This window comes from Sapajus apella, unplaced genomic scaffold, assembly GCF_009761245.1.
Source record: "Sapajus apella isolate SASKATOON/1434 unplaced genomic scaffold, GSC_monkey_1.0 scaffold1, whole genome shotgun sequence".
In the NCBI taxonomy this organism is placed as follows: Eukaryota; Metazoa; Chordata; class Mammalia; order Primates; family Cebidae; genus Sapajus; species Sapajus apella.
This window is the reverse complement of record NW_022436941.1, coordinates 60,020,816-60,045,695: the sequence shown is the minus strand read 5'-3', so window position 1 is coordinate 60,045,695 and position 24,880 is coordinate 60,020,816. Positions and strand designations below refer to the sequence as shown.

The window sequence follows — 24,880 nt, the reverse complement described above, 5'->3', positions numbered from 1 at the left end:
TCCTGTCCCACCAGCCTCTAGATATTTGCCCAAAACAGATGACTCATTCTGCTATGTTTTAATTCCTACAAAGGTGAACCTTGGAGAAGAGGACAAGAACTGCTTGTTTTTAATGTTCAGGGCTATATAGCACGGCTGCTAATGGAAATGGCTTTGTCTTGTGTCTTATACAGCAGCCCTGCTGTGGGCACAGGGATTCTGCTGTTTGAGCCACATCATCTTCTGCTTGTCCAGGCTGGCCTCACTTTCACTGGGCCCTTTCCGTCCCCCTGTGCCATCTGGAAAGTGTGGTCTGAGAGCATCGTCTGGTCCCTGGCTTGCCTCTCCAAGAGGGCGCATGGGCAGCTCCTGACCCAGGACAGGCTGCAGGTGGACCAGGGTGAAAGGAGTACTCACTTTCTTCCAGAGTAACCTTGAGAGGTCCCAGACTCCAGGAGACCTCCGGGAGGCGGGGCACACTCATCTTCAGGTGGCCTCTCAGCCTGGAAAGTCAGGTGGACAGAGAGGGAGAATTCTGAGAAGTCTTTTAGACCAGCACAGATCCTGGCCTACATACTCCCCTCAGGAAGGTGTGGCCCTGCTCGCTTTCCCTTCTCCCCATGGCGTTCAGGTCTGAATCCTCTTTGGATCTACTAGCCAGGATTGTGAAGAGTAAATAACAGAAAACACTGTAGGGCTCCCTAAGAGTCAGTGCTTTTTCATATATTGAAATTTAGTATGCAAAATTCTGATGGTTTTCATCATTTAATCTTCATAACAACCCTATGTGGTAGGTGCTATTATTCTCATTTGACAGATGAGGACACTGAGCCATAGAGAGGTCGGATGTCGTGCCTGAGGTCACACACTGGCCACTGGCTGGGCCAGGATTTACACTGAGGCTGTCTGGTTTCACTGCCTATCACTCTGTTCCCCTCACACATCCTCTGAGTGGAGTGTCATCTAGCAGTTCCCAGGGACCAATAGGAGCATCTGGTCACAATTCCTAGAAATAGACCTTTATCATCTTGAGTAGGAAATGACTCGTTTCTTTCCAGAGGTTGAGGATGGGAGAATTGTCTGTGAGTCCCATAGGGCAGCCTTATCTAAGGGAATGACTCCAGTAGTTTGATTTTAAAAGCCAACCCCGGTTAAAAAAAACAGAACCCCTCAAGCACAGACTCTCCTTCCTGAGAATGGAGGCTTCCTGTTCCCTGCTGAACTGTGAGCCATATCACCTGTCCCTTTTCCCGCAGTGATGGAGATGGGCACCAGGACAGCACAGACAACTGCCCCACCGTCATTAACAGTGCCCAGCTGGACACCGATAAGGATGGAATTGGTGACGAGTGTGATGATGATGATGACAATGATGGTATCCCCGACCTGGTGCCCCCTGGACCAGACAACTGCCGACTGGTCCCCAACCCAGCCCAGGAGGACAGCAACAGTAAGCTGGCTCAGCCCAGAGCTGCACAGCACCCCTGGGCTCCCTTCGGCCAGGCACATGGGGGCACACCTCTCTGCAGGCACAGACTCAGAACATCCCCAGCTCCCATCAGCTGCTTCTCCACACCCAGCTTCTCTGCATAGCTGCAGCTTGTGTGGACTGCAGACATCTGGTAGACATGAGTCTCCAAGTCAGTCAGGACGGAGCTGCTTTGCATCTTCCTGAACAACCCTAGGATTCAGTCACACAGGGCAGGGAAGCAGCCACACTATGGCCCAGTCCCCAAAGGGCTTGCAGAGCTCCTCCACCATCTTAACCTGTCACCTGCCACCTTCCCCTGGGAGTCCCAGAAAAGGAGCAGCATAGAGAGAATGGCACAGCAGAAATGGTGTATGCTGGGTTCACAAACACAGATGCCTGCAGGGGCCAGGCAGATAAGAAAATATCTGCACCAAGCCAGACATGAGACAGCAGGGGTGCTGGAGACTGTGGTGACCTGGAGAGGCCGTGGCCATCCACAGCAGTGCACGTGCAAAAATGCAGTGCCAGCACAGGAGCTGGCAGAACATACCTGGGGGCCATATTCAGTCTAGGGGCCACCAGAAGTTATAGTCTTAGAGATATTCTGGTAACAATGATAATTTCCCTGTTTTCTACACATTGCAGCCCAGAAAGTGCTGTAGACATTTGCTTATGTCAGCTCAAGCTTAAGATCTTCCAGTTGGTGAACCCAACTGTAGGTAATAAGAACTTCCTGGGGACAGAGTGGTGGGCAACTATTCACTGATCTCACCCAGTACAAGGACTCCAGGATGGGACTGGGACCAGCTCAGATGTGACCCCAGGGCTCCTCTCAACACTGCTGGGAAATGATGGCCCTGGTAGCAGGAGCCTGGGTCCTTCTGTTCCTCATGCAGCCCCTTTCCCTGCCCAGGAGTAGCGGTGGGTGTGAGTGCTATTGAGCTTCTGTCCTTTCTCTGCCCCACTCAGGTGACGGGGTGGGAGACATCTGTGAGTCTGACTTTGACCAGGACCAGGTCATCGATCGGATTGACGTCTGCCCAGAGAACGCAGAGGTCACCCTGACCGACTTCAGGGCTTACCAGACCGTGGTTCTGGATCCCGAAGGGGATGCCCAGATCGATCCCAACTGGGTAGTCCTGAACCAGGTGAGTGTCACACGGGTGGCAGCGGCTCAGCTTTGCCTCTCAACAGAGGCCCTTCTGATAGTGGTAGGTGCAGACGGTGGGCCAGGCATTGTTCACATCCTCTTATTCCTCAATAGCCCTACGACAGACCAATTATACCCACTTTACTGAGGATGAAATAGTCTGCTACAGATTTAATGATTGTAACAGCTTTAATGACGGTAGCACTGTGGTAAGTAGCTGAGATGACTGGAATTGGGACCCAGGCAGTCTGACCCTAGAACCCACACTTCTGATCTCTGCAACAGACTGCCTTCTGCAAATCCTCCTCACTGTGTAACTACAAAAGGCAGGCACAGAGAGGCTTGGTAGATTTTTCAGAGTCACAGAGCAATTCACATTGATTAGAAGTATATGTTGTATGTTCCCCAGTTAAGGGCCCATTGAGTCAACTTAAGTGACAGTCTTAGCAAACTTATTTCTATTCAGCTTTGAGCTTTTCTTAACCTTTACAAGCATGTGCTTTCTTTGAGCACATAACACCATAGAGCAACTGCTCAGATAATGAAATCTTTATATGGAGGCCACATGTCACTGGCCACTCACTCATGGTGCCTGCGGTTTTGAGCTTCCTCAAGGTTACTTGGCCCTCTTCAAGACTGTTCTGAACTCCCACTACTCTCTCTGCAGGGCATGGAGATTGTGCAGACCATGAACAGTGATCCTGGCCTGGCAGTGGGTATGTCCAGGGCCTCAGTTACCACTCCCACAGAATTCTTCCAGCTATGGGTGTAGCTTGGCTACTTTTCTAATATTATCTGATCCCTACAGGGTACACGGCTTTTAATGGCGTTGACTTCGAAGGGACCTTCCATGTCAATACCCAGACAGATGATGACTATGCAGGCTTTATCTTTGGCTACCAGGATAGCTCCAGCTTCTACGTGGTCATGTGGAAGCAGACAGAGCAGACGTACTGGCAAGCCACCCCATTCCGAGCAGTTGCAGAACCTGGCATTCAGCTCAAGGTATTGGTGGTTTGAAGTCATTCATCTCCCTTTCTTCTGGAACCTTCCTGCTTTTTTAAAATGTTGTATTCTCCCATATGGTACTTAGTTAATCTAAAAATTGATGCATTTATGCTCACGTTAGACTCAGGGAAGACTAGAGCCTACCCAGGGCGTTGCCTTCATTCCTGTGCAGCAACTACATTCTAACCTCTAATGGTGGGAATTCCAGCCCACGTGAGGTCAAAGAGGGGAAGGCGTGGAGTGCATCTTCAGGCACACTGTGTTGGAAACTGGCTAATAAGTTTCATCGGTGGGTCCACCTTGTACAGGAGGGCTGAAGGGCTACCTCTGTCACTCGGGCTAGGACACAAGGCTGACCTAAGTAGCTAGATGTTTGATGGGAGCCCCCACTGGGCAAATGCAGGGAACAGTGGATTTGCAGCAGGAACAACATGGGATGTGTAGTGGAATACCAGGCAAGGCTTAGTAGTAAAGGGTTGGGGTCACCTCCTTGAAATGACATTTAAGTGTGTATGCTTTGTTCTGAATCCAAGGCAGCCAGACTGTAACCATGACTGTAACCTGGATCAGCACTTCAGATCCAGGAAGCAGGAAGGGCGGGGTCTCTGTCCTGTCCTAATACCTTGCTCATGTCATCATCCAGGCTGTGAAGTCTAAGACAGGTCCAGGGGAGCATCTCCGGAACTCCCTGTGGCACACGGGGGACACCAGCGACCAGGTCAGGCTGCTGTGGAAGGACTCCAGGAACGTGGGCTGGAAGGACAAGGTGTCCTACCGCTGGTTTCTACAGCACAGGCCGCAAGTGGGCTACATCAGGTAGGTGGGAGATCCGTCTCCTCACCTTGCTCTAGAAGCAAATCACTCTCTGTTCTGCATCCCAGAGCCTTATTCTGACCTAGGACAGTCCCCAAGGACATGCCAGGACTTTTGTGACTGCAGGAGGGGGAACGCAGAAAAGAAGTGGGGGAGAAGGCACTCAGGCTCAGACGGACCACCCGGACAGGATGGTAGGGCCAAGATGGGGATAGAAGGAGCAGAGCTGAGGGGAGGACCCAGCATTGTGGGGTTGGTGCATGTGGATGCTGTGCCCTTCTGGCATGCTCTGCAGAGAAGCCTGTAGGTGGACATGCCAACGGGTACGAGGTAAGAGGTGTGGCGGGGTCTGTTTTCCACACCTTCCCCTGTGATGCCTCTGGGCCCTGTGTAATCACTTACTCGTGCACATTTCACCCTGACAGCACTACATCCCTTACAGTCTGTCTTCCTACTAGATCACAAACTCCCTGAGGGCAGCACCTGCACCTTATTATTTTATCTTGGTCTCCTCACTGCCTAGCACAAAGCCTGGCATCTCCTACACATGACATGAACTGTGGAGGTTGTAATTTCTATGATTCCATTTTGGGACAGAAAAGGGGGTATTTCAAAATATTTATTTAAAAAAGAGGCATTGGGCTTCATAGGGCTGAGAACATGATCATCCTACTTTGAGGCAAAGAGAGTATGTGTCATGTAAGCCAAAGTAGTCTGTCCTGTTTCTTTATAGAACTTTTTTTTTTTTTTTTTTTTTTTTAAAGAAAGTATTCTCGGGAGTTAGGAGGCTTAGGGCTGTATCTCTGAAATGTAGATAGTATTTTTCTTCATTTACTGAACTTGAAGATCAACACCCAGCCTAGCCTACGTAGTATATTTAGGAAGGAGTACTGAGTGCATTCTCCTCATCAGGCCAGGAAAGCAGCCTTGTGGAAAAAAGAGTGATGAGGGCAAATTCAGATTTTGTTTCTCTTTGTGACATTATGTCAAATGTACTCTTTGTCTCAAGTAAGATGATCATGTTCTCAGCCCTAAGCCCAATGCCCCTTTTTTATAATAAATATTTTGAAATGTCTCCTTTTCCATCCCAAAATGGAATCATAGAAATTACAACCTACCTACCCACATAATCTTTTTTTTTTTTTTTTCTTGAGACAGAGTCTCACTCTGTTGCCAGGCGCTAGGCTGGAGTGCAGTGGCACAATCTCAGCTCACTGCAACCTCTGCCTCCCGGGTTCAAGCAATTCTCCTGCCTCAGCCTCCCGCGTAGCTGGGACTACAGGTGCACGCCACCACGCCCAGCTAATTTTTGTATTTTTTTTTTTTAGTAGAGACGGGGGTTTCACCATGTTGGCCAGGATGGTCTCGATCTCTTGACCTCGTGATCCGCCTGCCTCGGCCTCCCAAAGTGCCCTACCCACATAATCTTAAAAAATCTGCCAGGCATGGTGGCTCACGCCTGTAATCCCAGGACCCTTTTAGAGGCCGAGGCAGGTGGATCACGAGGTCAAGAGATTAAGACCATCCTGGCCAACATGGTGAAACCCTGTCTCTACTAAAAATAATTAGTTGGGCATGGTGGTGGGCACCTGTAATCCCAGCTGCTCAGGAGGCTGAGGCAAGAGAATCACTTGAACCCAGGAGGCGGAGGTTGCACTCAGCCAAGATCACGCCACTGCACTCCAGCCTGGTGACAAAGCAAGAGTCATCTCAAAGTAAAAGAAAATCAATCTGACCCCTAACAATATAATAGAAAAATAAGAATGATTTATAACAAAACAATTTAAATACTTGGTCACAGCCACACCAGAAGACAAAATAGACACTTGCACCCATACCTAGAATCACCATAAAGGTGACATTCTAACACAGACTGTTGTATCAGTGACTCAAGTTACACTGCTGTTGCTGACAGTGATTTGAATTTCTCAAATGGTGAACATTTTAGAATGTTAATTTTCAAACAAAAAAAGTACTCAGTAGTTTTCTCAATTTACTCTGGAAAATAGTTTATATTAAAATTTGTGCAAAAAAAAATGAAAGGGAGCCAGGTTCTAGGCCCCGATAGTTTTAAACAGACTCTGCACCTACCCAGGTATCTGAGGAACATTCCAGTAGTGTATGGAGCACAGGACAGGTTTTGACTGTTCTCTCCAGGGCGTTGCACGCCATCCAGCATCCCTGGCTTCCATCACTCATTGCCACTCTGACAACCCAAAGCTTCCCGGCACATTTCTTCACCTCCACTTAGGGAGTGCTTCTCTTGTTGAGAATCATTGCTCTGAGAGCCTACCAAAAGATAGAAATCAGATCAAAGGAAAAACAGAAGTTTTTAAGCATGGCACCTAGACAAGGTAACTCACATGACAAGACACCAAACTTTCTCATTTATGACATCAGTTTTTGTTTTTTTTTTTAACTCAAGTTGATAGTGTCCCCAACATCATGTTAGGCTTTGTGAGAGACAGAAGTTGGGAAGAACCAACCACCCCCAACCCCACCCCACCCCACCCCACCACACACACACACACACACACACACACACACACACACACTCACACTCCCTGCCCCCAAGGACTTCCAGCCTAGTAAGTAAGGGGGAACAGCTACAGCACAATCCAGGTCAGCAAAAACTGGAGCCTAAAACAGAGTAGGCAGGACGTGGTGGCTTATGCCTGTAATCCCAGCACTTTGGGAGGCTGAAGCAAGTGGATCACGAGATCAGGAGTTCGAGGTCAGCCTGACCAAAATGGTGAAACCCTACCTCTGCTAAAATTACAAAAAATTAGCTGGGTGTGTTGGCATGCTCCTGTGATCCCAGCTACTTGGGAGGCTGAAGCAGGGGAATCACTTGAACCCAAGAGGTGGAGGTTGCAGTGAGCCAAGATGGTGCCACTGCTCTCCAGCCTGGCAACAGAGGGAGACTCCATCTTCAAAAAAAAAAACAGTAAAGATGCAGGTGTGTAAGAAGTGGGGCCCTGGGCCTCACAGTGGGTCCTTTACCACGGGTTGGATTTCATGGAGATCCCTCCGGCTGTGTTGTCCACAGGGTGCGATTTTATGAAGGCTCTGAGTTGGTGGCCGACTCTGGGGTCACCATAGACACCACAATGCGTGGAGGCCGACTTGGCGTTTTCTGCTTCTCTCAAGAAAACATCATCTGGTCCAACCTCAAGTATCGCTGCAATGGTAACGTACATTCTTGTTACTACTCAATGTTGTTACCAGCATTAATCAAATACTGCCACCTTATTTATGTACTGCACTTCCCCCCAAAAGCCCATGCCACAAAGTCGTTAAAACCTGATAGTCCCTGTACCAGAAGTAAAAAGCAGATTGCATTTATCCTATTTTATACACATGGAAATTAAGACCCGCAGAATTTAACTGCATGGTTTAGGGTTTGGGGGTTTGGTGAGAAATTCAGTCAGATTTAATTTGCAGGAAGCCTTTATTTTCCTGTGGTTCAAACATAATCACAGATGCAAAATCCACTCTGCCTGCTGATTTTCTGTAGGCCCAGGAAGGAGGACTCCTGGGCTTTAAGCCAACGGTTTGCAAAGCAGTCTGCAGGAAAAAATGGCGGCGAGGGCCTGCGTGGCCTCCTGGGCGGGCTGACAGCGCCCCCTACAGGATGCCTGCGCCACGGGTGGGGTCCACGGCGGGGTGGAAGGAGCCTAGCTAACCTCCCTGTGCCCGTTCCTATTGCAGACACCATCCCTGAGGACTTCCAAGAGTTTCAAACCCAGAATTTCGACCGCTTGGATAATTAAACCAAGGAAGCAATCCGTAACTGCTTTTCCGAACACTAAAATCATATATTTTTTAACTTCCTCTAATTTTCTTTATATACACTGTGGCTTTTACCAACCCAGATATTTCAAAACGTTTTCTATGAATGTGGCAATAAAGGAGAAGAGATCATTTTTAAAAACCGTGTTGCTCAGACATGACTGTCGTGTGGCTCAGGCTTTGGGGTGCCCGTTCTCGGAGGGATCCTCATTAATTTGCAGGGTGGTGATTTCTCCTCAGACCCGGTAGCTGGTGACATGAGCCTGTGCGTGAGTCACAAGGCCTAGGCCAGAGGTCTCACCCGGGGTACCCCCAGTTTGCTCCACACACAACGCCTAACCGTTCCATGCTCACCTCTGCAGCCTCCTTATTCTGGGTGAGGAATCTCAAACACGTGCTCAGGGGGCACTTTCCCTAGGAAGGCGTTTTTCTGACCAGTCCTGGGTCAGATTTGCCCAGTTCTTTGATGCTTTCCTCCCATCCTACACCTTCCACAGACTTCTGGCCCCTTCAACGTAATTCTTAAGCTTATTTATGTATTTGGCTCCCCCTAGTGGAATGTACGCTTATTGACAATAAAACATCATTGTAATCAGTATCCCCAAGGTATCTGGAATGTGGTAGATGATAGCCAATAAATGTTTGCTGAATTAATAAACAAAAGAAGGAGAGGAAGAAAGGAAGAGAAAGGAAGGAAAGAAATGAAATGAAAGCCTCTTAAGTTTAAGGACAGCAGAGTATATATGATCCTAAAAGTCTTCCTCAGCTCAAAAAGTCACCACACAGGCTCTATTTGCGGTACAGTAGCTGGATGTACAGGGCAGATACTCGCCTAATTTGTGCACTAGCCTTTCTTGTATTTCAGTTGTAAGTGAGAAACTCAAGGAAATTTTTATAAATTCTCTAGAACTTTAGTTTCAAAGAACATTGCTGTGTAGTTATATATTTTCTTATTCTAGAATTCCTAGAGATACATTAAATCATTTACGAAGAACAGACACTCTTACCACGGTTTTACCATGACTTTAACAGTGAAAAAATACAACAGTATATGTATGACCACCCATCTCAGGCATGCATGAGATGTGGAGGATTTCTGGACCTCCTCCTCACATGTACAGCCTGGAGATGTGTGTTGCCTTGTAATCCAGGACATCTGATCTCCTACATCAAAAACTCCAGTGGGGCCGGGTGTGGTGGCGCTTGCCTGTGGTCCCAACACTTTGGGACCCTGAGGCAGGCAGGTCACTTGAGGCCAGGAGTTCAAGACCAGCTTGGCCAACATGGCCAAACCTGTCTCTACTAAAAATGCAAAAATTAGCCAGGCGTGGTGGTGCTTGCCTGTAGTCCCAGCTATTTGGGAAGCTGAGGCTGCAGCGAGCCGAGATCATGCCACTCCACTCCAGCCTGGGCAACAAGAGTGAGTGTCCTGAGACTCTTATATTCCCCCTGAGGCTGGTGGAGGGAGGAGGCCACCCCTGCACACCCCTGGGGCAGCCTCCCTGCTGTTGGCTGTGCAAGCCCCAAGAACACGTTACGTGCACAGGAAACACTCTCTTGGTTAAATCTTTTGTGTCTATAATTGTTTTAGAACTCATGGGTCCACAGGAGATCTAGAACATAATTCCATCCCTTACAGAGCTTATTACATTTTGGAGAAGACAAAACTTGTTATTTATGCACAATAGGAAACAAAGCAGCATGTGGATCCAGCAGTGTGCTGCAGCCAGCTCCTACCAGCTCATAAGAGCCAACTATTCAAGTTTTAGGAATGTTGTGAGCCAGTTAAACTGCTGGTAGTTTGAAATTGGCCATGGTGGAAGTATTTACATAGAAACTGGCAAACACTACAAAATCAGGGCTCCAGAGAAGTGGTTGTTAAACATTTATCAGCACACAAGTGATTATTCTACCTTGTCCTATTCCTAGTTGGCCTTCCTTATGTTTTTGAAGCTGATGTAGAAAACTTGAGACTTTCAGAAAATGTCTTGCATAAGAAATGAAGAAAAGTGAAAATGGGCGAGGTGCTATTTCTCACGTCTGTAATCCTAGCACTTTGGGAGGCCTAGGCGGGAAGATCACTTGAGGTCAGGAGTTTGAGACCAGCCTGGCCAATATGGTAAAACCCCATCTCTACTAAAAATACAAAAATGAGGCCAGATGCAGTGGCTCATGCCTGTAATCCCAGCTACTCAAGGGAGCTGAGGCACAAGAATCTCTTGAACCCACAAGGCAGAGGTTGCAGTGAGCCGAGATTGCGCCACTGCACTCCAGCCTGAGTGACAGAGCAAGACCCATCTCAAAAAAAAAAAAAAAAAAAAAGTTGAAAATCAGGAAGCACTCAAGAGAAGCTAGCCAATTACAGACTCAGGAGATGAGCTAGCAGGTGTGGTATGCTCTCCCCCAGGTAACTCCCCAAGCTACTTGGACACTTTTTATACTAACCTTAGCACAATGACTCAATTCCTATTACAGTTCCATTAGGTTAGTAAGAGTCTCATTTGAATCTTACACCTCTAGAACTGAGTGGCCATCAGTCTCTCACCAACTAGTACAAATTCATTCCAATGCCCTTTCACCTCCTGACTTCTCATGGAGATCAAGAAGACTGAGGAGCTGGGCACGGTGGTGTGTGCCTGTGGTCCTAGCTACTTGGAAGGCTGAGTTGGGGGGATCACTTGAGTCCAGGAGTTCAAGTCCATCATGGGCAACACAGCAAGATCCTCTTTTTTTTTTTTTTTTTTTTTTTTTAAGTACTCTTGGAAGGGAAGGCGTAGCTGGGAAAGAAAAGAGGCATTGTCATTGTAGGGAAAAGACCATGGCTGAGGAGAATCCCACAGGATGTGTGGGAGATCTCTAGGGGCAGGAAGAGGGCTCGGGGGGCAGCAGGAGGAGGCCTGCGGTCTGGGAGCAGGTGCACAACAGGAGGTGCAGCCCTTTCTGCTTATACCCAAGAAAGAGGAGAAAAAAAACTCTTCCTTCTCCCCACCCAGGTTATTAGTCCTAGGCTTCAGAAGTGTTATGGTGATTACTCTTAGGTTAATTTTGGAGACAGGCTACAGAGTCAAAGAGAAGGAAGAGGATACAGAATCCAGCCACCTGCTATTGAAATATCCACAGGCATTTTCTATGGCCCAGGCTGGAAGATAACTAGGAACAGACTCAAGCAGCAAAAAGAATCTGGTCCAGAAGCGAGGCCACAGGAGAACTAGATAACGTATGGCATGAATCTAGGGGTAAGAGGTGGGGTGCCCCTGTTCCTCAGGCAAGAGACACCCCAAATTTCCTAGGGCAGGATAGTTGACATTCACCCCAAATTTCCTGAAGCAGTATATCACAGTGGGTGAGGGTGTTTTATTCCAGAGAAATAATTCTAGTACTGAAGAATTAAGTATAGAGATGCTAAAGTCAATTGAACCCATAGTCCTCATATTTTTGTGTGGTATTGAGGAATTACATTTGAATATATGGCAACATACTTAAAATAGCTAAGAGAATTTGGCATAATTACAGAATGCAATAAATTGAACTTGTGATCCCAGTTTAGAATGCAGACAGATGCTCTTCACCTTAAAATGGGGTTATGTCCTAATAAATCCGTAAGTTAAAGATATCTTAAGTCCAAAGTGCATTTAGTACTCCAATAAACCTAAGTCAAAAATTTTAAGGCATCCATCATTAAGTCCAGATACTCCTCAGTTTAAATAGGCTTATGTTCTGATAAAAATTGTTAGTCAAACCATCATAAGTTGGGATTGTTTACAGTTGAATATTTGGTTTATCATCATCATCATTATCACTGAGACAGGATCTCACCGTGGCTCACGCTGGAGTGCGCTGTCGCAATCTCGGCTCACTGCAGCCTCAGCCTCCTGGGCTCAAGCAGTCCTCCCACCTCAGCCTTCTGCGTAGCTAAGCCTACAGGCACGTGCCACCATACCCAGCTAACTTTTGTATTTTTTTGTAAAGATGGGGTCTTACTACATTGCCCAGGCTGGTCTCAAACTCCTGGATTCAAATGATCCTCCTGCTTTGGCCTCCCAAAGAGAGTATTTGATTTTTAGACTTTTAATTTTAAGTCAGAAGGTAGGAAAATTTGGTTGAATATGTAACTATCGAGGTGATTAAGATAATTTCTCATCTATTATATAAATTTTTTAAATTTACAAGTTATATAAGCACGTAGGTAGATTTCATCAAATGACAAAAACAATAAATTTGTAAATGAAATTTATATTGTCTTTAATAAAAATTAGCATAGTATATTATGTCATAAATTAATATTTAAGTTTATAAATGGGATTTAGAGTGTTTAAGGAAGTTTAATTAACTAAGTTTGCAAATGGGACTAAACATTAAACAAAAGCCTAAAAGTGATTATATATTTTGCTGTAGAGTAATAAGTAGATTTGCATATTTATAGAATATAGTAGAGTAATAAGATTTTTAAGTTGAATTTTTTAACTTAAGGTTTTGCAATATGTAACTTTAATCAAATATTAATTTTAAAACCAAAGTCACCAAAATCGTGTTTTCTGTAAAAGGCAACCTTTCCTTCGGGCATTTTGTTTTTCTCAAAAACCTGAGTTGAAGGCCTCAGGCATAAGGAAAGCCTCATGAAAGCCCCACATTTTACCATCTTGCCCAAACTTTTGGTTCATAAACAACCTCGGTCAATTGACATGCACCCCAAATTTCCTGAGGCAGTAGAGTTTCCTTAGTGGAGAAAGGTCTTTTATTCCTGAGAAATGATTCTGCAATTGTAGAGCCAAGAACAGAGATGCTGAACTCAGTTGGACCTATCATCCTAATATTTTTGTGCAGTGTTTGGGAATAATGTTTGAATATGTGGCAAAGTACTTGAAATATCTAGAGAATTTGGCATAATTAAAAAATGCAAAAAATTCAACGTGGGATTCCAGTTTAAAATGCATATAGATGCTCCTTGACTTACCATGCAGTTACATCCTGATAAACACACCGCAAGTCAGAAATATCTAAGTGAAAATGCATTTAATATCTTGATAAACCCATCATAAAGTCAAAAAAATTTTAAGTCAAACCATTGTAAGTTGGGCATTGTCTGTAGTTCAGTATTTGATTTCAGACTTGTGATTTTAAGTCAGAAGGTAGGAGGATTTGGTTGAATATGTAAATGATATTGAGATGGTTCAGATAATTTACGTTCCACTATATAAATTTTTTTAATTTACAAGAGTTATTTAAGTGCATAGGTAGGTTTTGTCAGACAAGTGACATAAAAATAAAATATTAACTTTGTAAATGCAATTTAAATTTATTGTTTATAATGTATTACAAATTAGCATAGTATGTTATAAATATATTAAATTTAAAAATGGAATTTAGAGCATTTAAAGAAATTTAAGTTTACAAATGGCACTAGACATTAATCAAAAGCTTAAAAGTGATTATAAATTTTGCTATAAGTAGATTTGTATATTTATAGAATATACTAGAGTCATAAGATTTTTAAGTTGAGTTTCTATACTTAAGGTTTTGTAATTTCTAACTTTAACTAATCAAACATTAATTTTAAAAGCCAGTCACCATAAATTGTGTTTTCTATGTACAAAAGCTACCCTTCTAAGCAAATAACAAAATCAATAAAAAACAGCACAGTGGCAGTCAGCACTGATCAGATTTTTTTAAATTATGGGGTGGAGATCTAGAGAAATGCTTCCTCAGCTCCAAATAAGGGGCTAACCATCTTTCCAGAGCACAGCCCTTTTCTACACTGGGGACTGTCACAGAACAGAGGGGTAAAGGACCTTGATTCAGCTCTCCCTGGCTCCAGTGCATCGACAAGTGGCTGGCTGCAGCATAGCCAAGGGGCCTGAGCTATCCTGCCGTCAGCTCCCAAACCCCTCATTTGCCAGGACACATGGCCTGAAGAACGCACTAGCCCAACTTGGGATCCTGGTCTGGCAGTGTGGCAAGGAGCACCTCTCTCTTCTCCCTACTACATTCAAAATGTAAAGGCTGCCTAAACGTGTCTGCTTATCTGGAGGGCTCAGGTGAATGAGGCCGCCGGCTATTCTGGCTGCACCGCCCGACCGAGAAGTAACTTTAGCTTATTTCTTTGGCTTATCATCAGAGAATGAAAAGTGTTTTCCTCACACCATCTACCTCCTCAACTATGAGGAGGCCTTCAACTCAGGTTTTTGAGAAAAACAACTTTATTTTCCAAATTTCACCTTTTCTTCTAAGAACTTACTGTGCCAGACTCAAGAGAAACATAACCTGTCTTTTTTGGGGTTCCCATTCTTCTTCCAGAATCAAGACTCCAGGATGCCTCCTCAGTACCAAGGTGTTTGGGGAGGGGGACATCTATCCACACAGATTCCTTCTAACATGACCAGAGTCAGCGCCCACCCCCAGACTCTAACAGACCACAGTGCGGACCTCAAATCTGTGGGAGCCTTCGCAGCCATTCTGTGACTGGCCCTCACCTATGGACTGCAGAAAGCCCATCAGGCCTCCCTTCCCTCTCGCTCGGCATGGGAGAATCCTTCTCAAGTATGAGGAGGAAAGCCTCCTTCTTCCTCTTGCTTTTGGCCAAGAAATCTTCTCAATCCCAGAGCTCCTTCACTTACGCCCTGCTATGACTTGAATCTGCCCCCTGAGGCTCATGTGTTGGAAACGTAATCCCTAATGCAACACTTTGGAAAAGTAAAGCCTAATGGGAGGTGTTTAATTCATGAGGGCGAAGCCCTTGTGAAGGGATTAATGTCAGTTATAAAAGGGCGTGAGGCTGCGAGTTCCATCTCTTGCTCTCTCGTGCTGTCTGCCTTTCCACCTTCCACCAGGGGATGACACAGCACAAAGGCCTTTCACAGATGCCAGCTCCTTGATCTATGTTGCGCTTCCCAACCTCCCGGGTGAAATAAATTTCCTTTCTTTATAAATTACCAGTCTGTGGTATTGTTCTAGCAACACAAAAATCAACGAAGACACTCCCCGGAGCCCCAGACTTCCGCTATGGGCTTAGCTCTGGGTACACAAAAACTTGAACAGTTTTCAGGCTGGCTCTGACTCACACTACCACAGCCTCACTGATACAGGAGCCCGGGGTCCACTCTGCCTGAGTGGGAGGCTTGAGGCAAAGGGAAACGTGAAAAGGAAATGGGGCAATATCTCCAAGTGCTACCACAATATATTGTGAACAACTTCAATAACTAATTTTTTATTAAATTGTGTTTTTTTTTTTTTTTTTTTTTTTTTTTTTAGAAATGGGGTCTCACTATGTTGCCTGGGCTGGTCTCAAATTCCTGGGCTCAAGCAATCCTCCTGCTCAGCCTCCCAAAGTGCTGGGGTTACAGGCATGAGCCACCACACTCAGCCTCCTACTGTTTAGATTTGCTCCAAAAAGTAAAAGATGCCTGTGTTTAGGCCAGGACAGATCACTCACCCTAGAAATTCCACAAATAGCCCATGACCTGAGGGCTCCAGGCAGATGGGTGGCTGAGCCCAGTTCCCATTCTGACCTGGGGAGGAGACCTAGGAAGTCACAGTTTAGGATACACTGGGTGGTGGGGGGGAAGGTTTGCTTTTATCCATTATCCAAACTGTGATTCAGCACAGAAGTCCCCCTTTCATTAAGTTTAACTTGCTGAGTAACATTAAATTTATACACTGCAAAGCACAATAGCATTTCACTGCTGTGAGCATACATGTTCACAAGAGTCATCCAACTAAGCATGAGCATCTGCTTCCTCACTGGGGATATTTACCAAATAGTCATTCATTAGTTATTTATTTTGTAGCACCCACCAGAGTAAACAGTAGCAGATATCTAATGTCTAAGAAAAATGTATGGAAGGAAGATTTAAATGGAAAATTTTCTCCATTAGCATATATATTTTGAGATGGAGTCTCCCTGTGTCGCCCAGGCTGGAATGCAATGGCGCAATCTTGACTCACTGCAACCTCTGCCTCCCAGGTTCAAGCTATTCTCCTGCCTCAGCCTCCAGAGTAGCTGAGATTACAGGCTCCTGCCACCATGCCCAGCTAATTTTTACATTTTTAGTAGAGACAGTGTTTCATCAGGTTGGCCAGGCTGGTCTCAAACTCCTGACCTCAGGTGATCCACCCACCTCGGCCTCCCAAAGTGCTGGGATTACGGGCATGAGCCACTGCGTCCGGTACTATTAGCATATTTTTTCCCTGTATTTCTAAGTTTCTCTGATATGGCTATTAGTATATTTTTAAGGCGTTTTCTTCACAGCAATTCCATCCCACTCCTACCCCTCCTACCAGAATTCTGAGGATCAGGGCTTGAGAACTAACTCTTCAAAGTCCCAGCAGCCGTGCAGTTTTCTGTGGGCTCCTGGAGGATGAGGACCATGCCATATTTATCTCACTCCCCACCCCTCAATAAAGTACAAATTTGTGGAATTGTAGGGGCCATGAGGCCTCAAATTCTTGTCTCTTCCATAGCATCCACTAGGGGGCAGCAATCCTCTAAAAATAGCCCCTAAACCAGCCACTTTTTTAAGCTAAAAGATAAGTCAATTTCATTAAAAGTAGAGTAACAACAACTACAATTTATTAAACACTTACTCTACTCCTCGCACTATGTTATGTGCTAACAGTTCAGTGCTTAAGAACATTTTTATTGGCCAGGAGTGGTGGTTCATGCCTGTAATCTCAGCACTTTGGGAGGCTAAGGCAGGAGGATTGTTGCAGCCCAGGAATTTGAGAGCAGCCTGGGCAACATAGTGTGACCTGTCTCTACTGAGGATGTTTTAACAATTAGCCTCGCATGGTGGTATGCACTGTAGTCTCAGCTACTTGGGAGGCTAAGCCGGGAGGATTGCTTGAGCCTGAGTGGATGAGGCATCAGTGAGCTATGATTGCACCAGTGCACTCCAGCCTGGGTGACGGAGTGAGACCCTGTCTAAAAACAAACAAAAAAGAACTCTTATTTATCAAAACAAACATTTCAATAAAAAACCACCACCACCACATAGGAAGGGAACCACCACCTAAATTTGACTTATTGCAAATTAGTCTCTGAATGAAAACTGAAGCCTCTCTGTCTTTTAGGCATCATCTAGCAAAGACTTCTGCCTTGTCCCTCAACCTAAATTCACAGGATAGATTCCTCTCCATGAGCAAGGCAAAGAGCCATTCATCTATCCACTCCTCATTCACTCATTCTTCAGACACACACAGCAATTAATCTATACCAGGCACTGTGCTAAGTACTGGAAGGGATTTAAAGAAGTCCACAAAGCCAGTCCATTTTAGTTCAGGCCCCTGTATGACTGAAAGCCCTTGTTATACTATTAATAATACTGATCATAACTGTAAAAGTATAGTGTAGTTTAGAATTAAATGAACCTAGCTGGGCGCAGTGGCTCACACCTGCAATCCCAGCATTTTAGGAGGTAGAGGCGGGCAGATCACTTGAGGTTAGGAGTTTGAGACCAGCCTGGGCAACATGGCAAAACTCATTTCTACTAAAAATACAAAAATTAGCCAAGTGTGGTGAAATGCACCTGTAGTCCCAGCTACTTGGGAAGCTGAGGCAGGAGAATCACTTGAACCTTGGAGGCAGAGGTTGCAGTGAGATTGTGCCACTGCACTCCAGCCTGGGCAACAGAGGGGGATTCCATCTCAAAAACAAAAAGAATTAAATGTGCCTCAAAGCCAATTACTAGATTCTCTTTCTCTTATTCCCTCACTCTCTTTAGAATACATTTGTTTATTGTAAGAACCCAGACTTAATCCTGAGAGGTTTTAGCTGGGTCTAAAGAGAGCCTCGTCCTAAACATCCCTGCCAGGAAGAACTCTTCCAGGGAGCAGAGGGCAGGCAGCATCCTGGCCCAGGACAGACTGCATGACATAAATTACTTGAGTCAAAAACTGTTTGGCCCACATAGTGTATTGGTGGCTATTGTTGGGCTTTCTAACAATAGCCACCAATACAAACATTTAAAATCCAAGTGTTTTACCCTTTTTGCTAACCTGAACAAACATTTAAAATCCAAGTGTTTTTACACAAAAACCTGGATTTCCAACTTCTCTTTAAAAAGTCAAAAGCTCTAGCCTCACCATCTGCATTCCTGCATGGGAACCTTGAAAAGGGCCTGTGTTCTCCATGCACCGCAGCACCCACTCTTGTAAGTTCCTGCCTGGTCCTGTAAGTGATGGGGTATGAGACTCCGCGCTTGGGATTTCTTAGGCACCCTGTGAGGCCAACAGGGGATATGGAGAAGGTTGACACTCAATCCCTTCTGCGGCGGGCCAGGTCTCACTAACAGCAGAATAGGCAGGCCACCATGACAGCTGTTTCAGCACCGAGTGGTTAGGTTAAATATTCAAGGCTACAAGGGCCAGTGCCCTTAGGCAAAGGCTGGAATGCAACAAAAGCCCACCAAGAGTCTTGCCCAGGCCTTTTCTGGGCCTTGAAGCATGACAAAATAACAAAGAAATGCTTACATTCCTCTTACCCATGTTTAGGGTTAAATGCATTGTATTGGGGGTCAGCAAAGAACTCCCCAGACCTCCATAACTCAGAGGGAGACAAGATAAAGGTAATCACCTCCAGCATCTGGACCCATCTAGATTAAGGAAATTTACTGAGGCTCTGGGGGAAGGTCTCCAGAACCCAGACCTTAGTTATGGATTAGAGGGAATCAATCACTTGTGTCTTTAGATGAATGCACACTTACACGTAGACATATAGCTTCAAAGGTATGTAAGCACCATAAAACTTTGTAATTTCAAGTTGGTCTGGTGATATTTTCCTGGCCTTCTCCCTGTACCCAGTTACAGAAATAAACTCTCTCTTTTCCCAGTTTATCTGCATCTCATTATTGGGCCGTGAGAACAAGCAGCCCAACCCTCGGTTCAGTCCGGGAACACTCTGGCTGACAACCTGTTAGGGGCTGTCACCATTGCCTGGAAAGGTAGGGGTGCAGTGCAGGCCAGCCACAGGAGCTGAGGTCTCCGGTAGAGGACTCCTGCCTTGTAAATAGACAGAGTGAGATTCAAACCCAGCATCACTGACTGGCTCCAAAATCTGAAATTCTTTTAGAGTTACGGCACACATTGTCAGGTCTGCAGAGAAGATTAACAGCGGGCCTGGAATGGCTGGTGGTCCTTAGTTAGAAAGGCCTAATTGCAAAGTTGGCCCTTGGCTGGTATCTGAGAACTTGGCTTTCCACAGCATTCCCACCATTCTTGAAACTGGTAAGAGTAGTCCACTGTGTCTAGACTATACAGCACGGGGTATGCCAAGGATCTGCTTTCTTCCTGGGAGCTGGAATTTTGGTACATGATAGGGAGTAGGTGCCTATGGGACCAGACCCTAATAAAAACCCTGGGTGTTGAGTCTCTAATAAGCTTCCCTTGTGGCCATTTCATACGCTTTGTCACAACTCATTGCTAGGGAAATTAAACACATATTATGTGACTTCCACCCAGAGAGGATTCTTGGTAGCTTGCCCCCTGGTTTTCTCTGGACTTGGCCTGATACATCCTTTTTTTTTTTTTTTTTTTGATACAAGGCATAACTCTGTCACCGAGGCTGGAATGAATGCAGTGGCGCAATCTCAGCTCACTGCAACCTCCCTGGTTCAAGCAATTCCCTTGCCTCAGCCTCCCAAATAGCGCACGCCACCACATCCAGCTAATTTTTTTGTATTTTTAGTAGAAACGAGGTTTCACCATGCTGGCCAGACGGGTCTCAAACTCCTGACCTCAGGTGATCCAGCATCCTTGGCCTCCCAAAGTGCTGCAAGGATTACAGGCTTGAGCCATCATGCCTGGCCACGCCTTTTTTTTTTTTTTTTTTTTTTTTGCTGATTTTGCCCTGTATCCTTTTACTGTGATAAATTATAACTGTAAGCATAACTAGATGTTTAGTTATGCTTTAGCCAATCACCAGATTCTCTCTATTTAGAGGGCATTTGTTTATTGGAAGAACCCAACCTTACTTAATCCTACCTGAAAGTTTTTACCTGGGTCCAAAGAGAGCCTCGTTCTAAACATCCCTGTCTAGAAAGTTTCCTACGAGACTTTCTAGCAAACCACTTAAATGTAGTAGTCTTGGGGACCCTGAAACATCAGTCAATATCTCCAACAACTGAAAGAGGCCTTGGGGTTTACAAGGTGCAAAGAATAATTGATGTACTAGGTCATCACAAGCATCACTAATGAGAAAATAATGGGAAACAGGAGCTTTAAAGTGGAGGCCAGTAACCACAGAACACCTGCAGAGCTGGAAGAGCAAAACTGGAAGTGGAGGCCCTGAGACTGGACACGTGACAAGAGACAGCGTCTGACTGGAGTGGAGTATTTGGTTGGTCCCATAGCTGGAGAAATGTAAGGTGAGGCAGTCACCCCCAATGCCTGCTCTACCATTCTTTCATGGTCATAGGGCCCCAAATTTTTGCAGGAACCCAGATGCCCAGAATAAAAGACTTCATTTCCCAGGTTAGCTGTGGCCATCTAAGTTCTGATCAATGGCAGATAAGCAAAAAAGTTCATGGTAGCTTCTGGGAATCTTCTTCTAAAGATGGTTAATATTTTTTTTTTTTTTGAGACGGAGTTTTGTTCTTATTGCCCAGGCTAAAGTGCAAAGTTACAATCTTGGCTCAGTGCAACCTCTGCCTCCCAGGTTTAAGCGATTCTCCTGCCTCAGCCTCCCGAGTAGCTGGGATTACAGGCACCTGCCGCCACACCAGGCTAATTTTGTATTTTTAGTAGAGATGGGGTTTCACCTTGTTGGCCAGGATGGTCTCAATTTCTTGACCTCGTGATCTGTCATCCAAGCTACTTGGGAGCTTGAGGTGGGAGGATGGCTTAAGCCCAGGAGGTTGAGGCTGCAGTGAGCCATGATGGTGCCACTGCACTCTAACCTAGGTGACAGAGTGAGACCCTGTCTCAAAAAAAAAAGAAAAGAAAATACACTGATAGAATGTACATGATGAAATTTCAGAGATCTCCTGGGAGGTCATCCCACTTCTGGTTTTGATGGGCAGAGACTCAACAGTGGAAGGCAGTTATGACCTGGGACTTCTTCAGCCCCAGCTTCCTCCCTTTTCACCTTCCTCTCACCCATCAGACTTCACACCTCTGCCTTCCCCTGGTGTTCAAACCTAAGTCTGTCAGAGTGCCTCCAGCCCATATGGTGCTTACTGGTGGAACCCAGGCTGGATTTCACCCCGCCTGTGCCTTCTTGGCCAGTCACCTCAATGAAGTACGCAGATCGACAGCCTTTTACACAGAGGACTGGGCTTGAGAAAGAGCTACCTGGGATCCACCTAGCCTCCCCATGCACACCCAGCCCCTCTCACACTGAGGGAGTTTCATTCCCTCTGGAAACACTGTGGCAGATGTTTTGGTGGCCTGCCCATTTCCCTTTCCACTTTGTCACTCACGGATGTCAAAGCACCAGCACCTGCAGTTCTTTGTTCTGGGCTTCCTCTGGTACAGAAGCCGCCTTTTCTGCCAATGTTGGAGGTATGGGGGCCTTAGGAGACCTAAGGAATGGGCTCCAGTGAGGGGTGAAGGGAGTGGGTATGTAAAGCCCCAGCCCCTCGCCTGCTGGGGGCTGAGTCTGAAGAATGTGTCTTGTATTTTCCCCACTTGATTAGGTTCCAGCTGCCCTCAGTGGTAACTGCCCCTCCTCCCTCCACAGTCTAGGGATACTTCACCTCCCAATTGATGAGGGTTCACTCCTCCTTATCCCAGAGTTTGCTTCTTAGGGAGCTGACCTGAAGCAAACCTTCCTCAGCACTCAGATTTTATTTAATCCAAAATTCAGGAATATTAAGTTTGAATGGCTACCCTGTGCTCAGAAGTGTGCACGCAGAAATATACATACAGAAATTTCTGGCCAGGTGCAGTGGCTCACGCCTGTAATCCCAGCACTTTGGGAGGCCAAGGTGGATCACTTGAGGCCAGGAATTTGAGATCAGCCTGGCCAATACAGGGAGACCCAATCTCTACACAGATGATTCGCTGAGTGTGGTGGTGTGCACCTGCAGTCCCAGCTACCTGGAGACTGAGGTGGGATGATCACTTGAGCCTAAAGTCCAAGATTCCAATAAGCTGTGATTGCACCACCGTCCTCCAGCCTGGGTGACAGAGACCCTATCTCAATTAAAAACAGAAATTTCCAACTTTTCTCTGAGCCAATTACCCAAAGACAGTCATATCCCCCAACCACTCAGCTAAGCTTTACTGCCTTTTCAAGAATAGCCTAGAAATCCGGTAAGGACAATGAAAACTAGAACAATGAGATACTAACACTGAATCTAATTCATCTGTTTAACCCACTCACCACCCGCCATCACACCCAGCCCACAGCCCTCGGTAAGTGCTCAGTAAATATCTGTTAGTCAGCAAAGCTACTGGAAGCACATGCTCTGCCCTGCGCCATACACCCTGCCCCCAGCCCCTGCTCAACTATCTTGATTGCACCAAGAATGATTTCCCCACTCTTAGTCTCTCTGCACAGAATGGTGAAGGAACTGCACTTGGTTTTTCAAACTATTTTCAGGTTGAGTGTGATGGCTCACGCCTGTAATCCCAACACTTTGCGAGAATGAGGTGAGCAGATCAAAAGGTCAGGATTTCGAGACCAGCTTGGCCAACATGGTGAAACTCCATCTCTACTAAAAGTACAAAAAATTATCTGGGTGTGGTGGTGCGTATCTGTAATCCCAGTTACTCAGGAGGCTGAGGCAGGACAATCACTAGAACCTGGGAGACAGAGGCTGCAGTGAGCCGAGATTGTGCCATTGTACTCCAGCCTGGGTGACAGAGCAAGACTCCATCTCAAAAAAAAAAACAAAATAAGACAAAAGAAAAAAAAAACTCAAAAACAAAAAAAAACCCTTTTTCTGCACCCTCAGGAGAATGGGCCAGGAACATGCTCTTGAAACAGGCTGCTTGCTCAGAAATACATTTCCATATTAGCAGCTACAGCTGTCACTCCTGCTGGAGGCCTGCTGACTTCTTGAGAACTGCTAGTCTCACCATTTGCCACATGCACAACAGGCAAATGTAATTCACAGAAACTCAGAATGCCAGATGCCTCCTCCCTCCCAACTCAGGGATCCCCTCAAGGGCCTGCCTGTCAGCTGTTACCTCCTTCATGAACACCTCACGTGACAGGGAACTCACTGCTGTATGATGCAGCCTATCCTATTGTTGGAAGGCTCTAGTTATTAATGATTCTTAACAGTAAACATCATTTATTAAACATTTGCTATGTGTCAAGCTCTATTAAAAGTGCTTTAACCAGCCAGGTATGGTGGTGTGCACCTGTGGTCCCAGCTATTTGGGCGGCTGAGGCAGGAGGATTCCTTGAGTCCAGGAGATCAAGACTGCAGTAAGCTGTGATTGCAACACTGCACCCCAGCCTGGGCCACAGAACAAGATCTCAATTCCTTTAATAATAAAAATTAAATTAAATTAAAAGTGCTTGACCTATGTCAATTCATTTAATCATGAGGACAAGCCTATGAAATAGGTGCTATTACCCCCACCTGACCTGACAGCCAAGGAAACTTGCAGCACAGAGAAGTAAATAATTTGCTCAAGATTGCAGAGCTAGCAAGTAGCAGCATGAGATTTCAAACAAAAAGTGATCCTTCGCAAGCTTTCCTCTATTGCCTTTTTCTACTTGGGGCAGAAATTGTCCATCCTATAACTGAGCCTTTTAGGTCCAGATCCTTGTGAAATTGTGGTGAATGCCAGCGACCCTCTCCATGCTAATGTGCATATAGTCACAAAACTCTGCATGTTATTTCAGGGAGTCAAGCCACCCAGCCCTTGGACCCCAGGTTAAGAACCACAGCTAACATGAAACAATGTTGCTTTAGTATCTATTTGGAAATCCTCTTAGTAACATTTTTATATCTAACAGGCTTTCTCCTGGCTTAATTTTCTGTTTGCTGTTTTTTATTTTTTATTTTTTGAGACAGAGTCTCCCTCTGTTACCCAGGCTGGAGTGCAGTGGCACAATCTTAGCTCACTGCAACCTCTACCACCTGGGTTCAAGTTATTCTCCTGCCTCAGCCTCCTGAGTAGCTGAGATTACAGATATGCACCACCATGCCCAGCTAATTTTTGCATTTTTAGTTGAGACGGGGTTACACCATGTTGGGCAGGCTGGTCTCAAACTCCTGACCTCAAGAGATCTACCCATCTGGGCCTCCCAAAGTGCTGGGATTACAGGCCTGAACCACCACACCCAGCCAATTTTCCCATTTCTAGATGAAACAATGTTCAATCGCACCAATACTCAAAGATAGACAAATTCAAGTTAGATTAAGGTGTTATTTTGTACCTTTATAACAACAAACAACTATAAAGAAAAGACTCAAAAATCAAGTGCCGGCCAGGTGCAGTGGCAGACACCTGTAATCCCACCACTTTGCGAGGCAGAGGCAGATGGATCTCTTGAGCTCAGGAGTTCAAGAAGAGCCTGGGCAACATGATGAAATACCATCTCTACGAAAAATACAAAAAAAAATTAACCAGGCACAGTGATGCATGCCTATAGTCACAGCTACTCAGGAGACTGAGGTGGGAGGATAGCTTAAGCCTGGGAGGTCGAGGCTGCAGTAAGCCATGATCACACCACTGCACTCCAGCCTGGGCAACAGAGCAAGACCCTGTCTCACAAA

General features: G+C 45.7%; 1 protein-coding gene across 1 annotated transcript in view; it reads left to right on the top strand.

Annotated features, from left to right (window-relative positions):
* Nucleotides 1-8,355, top strand: part of THBS4 (thrombospondin 4) — a 49,700-nt gene extending 41,345 nt beyond the window's left edge. The window contains exons 16-22 of the mRNA XM_032277288.1: nucleotides 1,236-1,429; nucleotides 2,420-2,598; nucleotides 3,268-3,316; nucleotides 3,409-3,605; nucleotides 4,252-4,424; nucleotides 7,471-7,610; nucleotides 8,133-8,355. Of these exons, the coding sequence (XP_032133179.1) occupies nucleotides 1,236-1,429; nucleotides 2,420-2,598; nucleotides 3,268-3,316; nucleotides 3,409-3,605; nucleotides 4,252-4,424; nucleotides 7,471-7,610; nucleotides 8,133-8,194 (994 nt within the window). The 3' untranslated portion in view covers nucleotides 8,195-8,355. The remainder of the gene's footprint in view (nucleotides 1-1,235; nucleotides 1,430-2,419; nucleotides 2,599-3,267; nucleotides 3,317-3,408; nucleotides 3,606-4,251; nucleotides 4,425-7,470; nucleotides 7,611-8,132) is intronic.
* Nucleotides 8,356-24,880: the final 16,525 nt, after the last annotated feature.